Source organism: Helobdella robusta, assembly GCF_000326865.2.
Source record: "Helobdella robusta unplaced genomic scaffold HELROscaffold_15, whole genome shotgun sequence".
In the NCBI taxonomy this organism is placed as follows: domain Eukaryota; kingdom Metazoa; phylum Annelida; class Clitellata; order Rhynchobdellida; family Glossiphoniidae; genus Helobdella; species Helobdella robusta.
The window spans coordinates 766,512-772,676 of NW_008703839.1; the positions used below are offsets into that span (position 1 = coordinate 766,512).

The 6,165-nt window shown below is 33.9% G+C and overlaps 1 protein-coding gene across 1 annotated transcript; it reads left to right on the forward strand.

Annotated features, from left to right (window-relative positions):
* Positions 1 to 2,407: 2,407 nt before the first annotated feature.
* On the forward strand, positions 2,408 to 4,299 carry HELRODRAFT_169198 (hypothetical protein; the record flags this gene model as incomplete). The annotated part of the gene is made up of 5 exons (XM_009015060.1): positions 2,408 to 2,484; positions 2,563 to 2,671; positions 2,820 to 2,940; positions 4,005 to 4,039; positions 4,153 to 4,299. 5 exons carry the CDS (start codon positions 2,408 to 2,410, stop codon positions 4,297 to 4,299), a joined length of 489 nt encoding a protein of 162 aa, XP_009013308.1.
* Between the last annotated feature and the right edge of the window lie 1,866 nt (positions 4,300 to 6,165).

Below are 6,165 nucleotides of genomic sequence, written 5' to 3' on the forward strand. Positions count from 1 at the left end.
AAGATTGGAGTCACGTGATCGAACTTCAGATTTTTTGTGACAAGTTTTGCAGCTCGATTTTGAATAGACTGAAGTACAGCTATTGACTTGTCATGTATTTTAAAGTATAAACTGTTACAATAATCTAATCTGGATGTAATAAAAGCATGTACCAGTGTTTCCATGGCAGATCTGTTTAAATAGTGTCAAATCTTGTACAATTTTCTGAAATGCATCATACTTGCAATTGATAGCGACTTTATTTGATCTTTCATTGAGAGCCTGCTATCCAACCATAACCCCAAATTCAAGGCTATAGAAGCAAATGATACTTCAACGTCACCAACTTCAACCGAGTTTATATTAAGTCTTGACAATTGCTGCCATGTACCGACAGGAAGCATCTGAGTTTTAACCGGTTCAACCTCAAGGAATTGCTCAACATCCAACGTTCAATCTCCATCAAACAACCAACAAGTTTATCAATCTCGGGCTGAAATGTCTTCGGATGACCTATAGCAACTATCTGTATGTCATCTGCACACGCATCACCAACAAGTCCATGCGACATTATTATTTTAATTATATCCAATGTAAAGAGTAAAAACAAAACTTGTCCTAGCACTGATCCCTAAGGAACACCCGTTGTTACCCCCTTGACAGATGATAAGACTTTTCTAAACAAAACCTGCTGAGTTCTACCCGTTAGATAGATATTATTCAAATCAGGCGAGTACCGTTCCTGAAAATATATATATATATATATATATATATATATATATATATATGCTACATATATAGTATAAAGATATAGTTTGTATTAACACATACTTATATATACACATACGCACACATATATATTAGGTATAAGACCATTACCTATTATCCATTAAATTATATCGCTATAGTATTGTTAAAACCGTCACAAATATATTTACTAGAGGCGCTAGTGTCGCTACGAACGCATACAGTTCAAGGGGAAACTAGAACCTTCTGACGGCGAGATATCTAGGACGTTCGAGAAGCGTCAGTAAAACGAGTATATAAAGGCATACGAGATATTGAATGGTGGTTGTTTAATATTTGATATTGGAAAGCAATTGATTGTTAGTGTTGAAAGCGATATTTAATATTTCACTTTGCGTTGTATTTTTATTGTATTTGCGATAAACGTTAGTGAATTGTTATTCGGAAAGCGATAGTTTCTGAACGTTAATTTAATAGTTTGTGAAATAAACTTTTATTAGTAAAATTAATTAACGTTGATTATTGAATAATTAATAGACTAATTTTGTGAATAAATAAATCGATAATTTGGAAAATATATTGTCTTTATTTTTCACTGGGATTAAACGAACTCTTCGTCGAAAGGGACAGTTATAACATTGGTGTCGGAAGTGGGATCTTCGGCGAAAAATAAGTGAGCATCGTTGTTGAAAATTTTGATTTTTTTTCGTCGACAAGTTATTTTGTATATAAATAAACATGATAAAACTATATCAACTTAAAGTGGTGCAACTCAAAAAAGAGTTACAAAAACGAAATCTTGCTACAAGTAGAAACAAAGGAGCATTGATAGCACGGCTATCGGAAGTCCTTGTTACTGAAAACAAGAATCCAGGTGGATTCGAGTTTGACGATCAGGATGTAGAATCGCATGCAGTTGTAAACGCTGGACAAAACCCAAATTCGAACGATATCATCAGAAATACAGTCAAATGAAATAAAACAACATTTTACAAAAATTGAAATAAAACAAACGAGAGATCAAACTGATGCCAAAATTGAACAACATTCATCTGAAAGAAAACAAACGAAAGATAAAAATGATGCCAAATTGAAAAGACGAGAGATCAAATTGATGCCAAAATCAAACAACAGTCAACAGCGATTGATGCTAAAATGATACAACAGTGGAGAGAACATAGAGAACAATTCGATACTTGTAGCTGAACAGCATTCGGCAGTAATCAATGTAAAAATAGAAAACGACACGTCAAAAATTGAGCAAAAATTTGATCAAAAGGTTATCGAGCTCAAACAGAAGTTATTTTGCGAAGTGGATAAACTTAAACAAAAACTGGAAGAAACTAAAAAGATAAACTCCACACCTGTAAGCCACGTTACTTCGACGACAATGAAAGACATCACGAAGCGGCGTGATGGTCTAATAATTAAGGTTGCCTGGTGCTGTATTGCAGTAACCGGGTTCGAATATGACAAAAAGATCCCTGCCTGTCACATGCTTCGTGTGTGATGCGTCGTTTAGCATCTATTTATATATGATGTTTGTGCGCTCTGTTGAAGCCTCTGAACTTTGGAAGAGTGTAATTGACCTTTAACCTTTTAACCTTTAAAGAGCCAGCATTCGACGGAGAAACTTCTTGGAACATTCATAAAACCTACTTAGAAATAGCAACAATGAATTATGGCTGAGAGAGAGGGTCAGCGGCAGAAGTTCTTCAAACGATTCCAGTCGAGAACCATTCGAACTATGAAGTCCTGGTTAATGTGTTGAATTTACGTTACAGTGAAGAGCACTTAAAGCAAATATATTGGTCCCAGTTACGAAACCGGACGCAGCGACCTGGCGTGTCGATACAACAGCCGGCACAGGATATTGAACGGTTGGACTCTGCTGTCATACCCTACATACGACCAACAACACAGAGAAAAAAACTGCATTAGAAACGTTTGTAAAGGCTGTTCGAAATTCAGATTTTAAACAAACCCTCATACAAGCAAACAAACGCAACCTCAAGAAGTCCATTCATTGTCTAGAGACTTACATTTGAGTCAGCAATGCAAGCATCAAAGACTGACATAAACTAAAACAAAAGGGTCAAGATTATGGTGCGCCAAAGTGCTGGAATTGTGAGAAAAAGGACATCTACGACAAGATTGTAAACAACGCCCTAAAAACAATTACTGTCGTCATTGTGCAGCAACATGACACAAACGGTTAGATGGTTACCCCACGTCACGACCGACTGCCTCAAACAAGAAGGCGGGAAACTAATAAAAACCAATGTTGCATAGCAGAAGTTGATTGGTAGAATTGACGCCTACAGTACCGTGATTAAAGTTTTTAAACTGCCTCAAAGTCAATACGACCTTTGATTGGATGGCAAAGTTGGTTCACAAGAATTTTTAACTACTATCTACACCGAAGTAACGAGGTCAAGATTAAATCTGATCTGGTACCCAACCTAAAAAGATAAAATTTTTATGAACACATTCTTTGAACAGCTACAGGAGGAACAGGCCTGTCTACGTAAAAATTTCTTATACTGTTTAATTAGGCGATTTGGTAGTCGAATGCATAATAAGCGTTGTTTTATTAACAAAACATAGTTTTAAAAGTGATTTAGAAAAACGAGTCCTTAGATGGAGAAAAACGGAGATAGTAATGGAAGCCAGCAATGTGTAATGTAATTGTACAATGATCGACAGTGATACTGATGTACCTAAATCAACAGAAGACATCATATGGGCAAAAATAATTGACGATACTGGAGACTCAAAGCTGAACGTTATAAAGGGCAAATGGTTTGCAAAAGAAATGAATTACTTTGGACATGTCATATCTTTCAATAGAATGAAGACAGATCCAAGTAAAGTAGAAGTGGTAAAAAAATTAGCCAACTCCAAAAAATAAAAATGATTTGCGCAGTTTTCTTGGATTAGCTACATATTAATTATTTCATTTTATTTATTTATTTTATTTTAAAGCATGGACACAAGCCCTTTGCTCTAACTAAAAAAATATACCATTATGTAAAAAACGATTTCAGAAATAAAACAACTAGATTACAACAGAATATAACAATGTGGAAAGAACGATTTCAAAGTAAAACAACTAGGATATATATAATATTGAGATAAAAATTATTTTTCACTTTTTCACCGACGCAAAATAACTGAACAAGTTCTAAACTTTTAACCAAAAAAGAGTATTCAAACTACAAAATGTTCAATTCAATAAATTTCTAATTTAACAACTAAAATAACATTGGCCAAATCAGCGAGCAAAAAACCAACGATAAGGAAACTCCAACAAGTTATTTATCCATTCATGAAAATGTTTTATGTTACGTACATATATATAATCAAGTTGTTATAAATTTTCCATCACCGTAAAATCATCTAATTTAATTTTAAAAATCATCACAGATGAAGTATCCAAAACATCAACCGGTAGTGCATTACAGGGGTTTACGACACAATTTGAAAAAAAATACTTTTTGCAATCTTTTCTCGCAAGACGAGTTTGTAACTAAACTGATGACCTCTGGTGCCAGTCTCCGCACGGCGATTTAACAGTGGGCAAATTGAAGGATCCAACAGATTATGAAAAATTTGATAAGTTAAAATTAAGTCACATCTGTTACGTCTCTATTCTAATGATGGTAGATCTAATTTTGTTAATCTAGAAATATAATCTAAGTTTTGAAATGATTTTGGAATTCTGGTAGCTCTTCTCTGAACTTTTTCCAATTCTAGAGAGACTTTTTCTGTAAGGGCACCAAATGTGGACAGCAAATTCCAAACATGATCTTAACAAAGATTTATAAAAACATATAAACGCATCATTCGACAGGCCACTGAAGTTTCTGAATAAAATTCCTAAAATACGATTAAATTTTTTATTCTGTGTCATAAATAACGTGGGCTCTTTAAAATTAAATTAATTATCTACGACCACCCTGAGATCACCTATGCTCTTTACTCTTGGCAAGATATGAGCACCCCATTCGAATCAGCAATTTCATAGATTGTCGGAAAACATTTGCTAATCGATAACATATTACCGACGTTTTGTAAAGGATTTTGCAAAAGTTGCAAGACCACTACATCAACTCATAGAAAATGATCGAGCGTTTAATTGGAATGTGTGAAGCAGCTTTGAAATAACTAAAATGAGAATCATGTGAAGCCTCTTGTTAGCATATCTAATCCGAGGCAAACCATTTGTGCTAGGTACGGATGCAAGCAACTGTGGAATTAAAGCCGTTTTGTCACAAATTTTTAACGAAGAAAAAAAGGTTTTGACCTATTACAGCAAAAGTCTTAAAAACCGGAAGAGTCGCTAGCAATGGTCATGGCAACAAAACCTTTCCACAAGTACTCGTACAAAAATTTCTTTTTCGAACGGATCAGGCAGCGTTAAAGTGGTTGCTCTATTTCAAAGATCCAGAAAGACAAGTGGCACGATGGTTGGAACGATTACAATTGTACGACTTTGAAATTATGCATCGTAGAGGAACCTTAATAATGAAAATGAACTTTCTAAGGAAGATGTTTCTCCCATTGTAAACAACATTAATCAATTATTAGAAGCAATTATAAAAAGGGTAGTTTGAGTCACTATGCATCATTGTTGGAACTTGTAAAAGCTTAATTAAAGCTCACCTTAGATAAAAAACGAGACAGAAAATATTTTAACAAACTGCTTACAGTTTTATTTTTGTGGCAAATGACACCATACACTCCACGGAGCTTTAAAAGAACTGTTTATTCTTCTCAGTGTTTGTTGCATTCCACAGTTGTTTTCAATTTTTGTGGAAAATGTTGAAGGTTTTAACTAATCACACTTAGAAGCAAGGTTGAAAGCACCCTCTGAGACAGAAAAATTTGTTATGTTGATATGTGACCAAATTTACAGAGCAAAGCGACTGGAGTGGTTTGACAGAAAATGTAAACATTGCAAAAAGTGTTTTAAAGAAATATGTCACTCTGTTGGCTGTTTCCATACACAATTTATCAATAAATAGATAAGTACATTTAGCCAGTAATATTATAAGAAATTTAGTTTAAAAACATTTTTCTAAAAGTTTAATGATTTTTCACTTTTAGTCGTTAAATAATTTTATTGAAATGCTCCATATTACAGAGTTTCTATTCTGAACTTTGTGGTGGAAAGCTAGAAATATGGTAAATGGCCAGCAAACATTTCTTTTTTCGATATAACTCATAATTTCAAAAACATCTTCAACAACTGGATCAATATCCGATACTGAAAAAAAAGCCCTTGAAAGTTGCTCACAATCTGACAATGGTCAATCTCAGATCAAACAACATCCAAAGAAATTCTCCTGTTCATGCTAAAAATAAAGCTAATAATTGAAATAGATGTATATAATAGCAATTTCTTAAATTTATAAATAATATACAATTTGCAGGTAT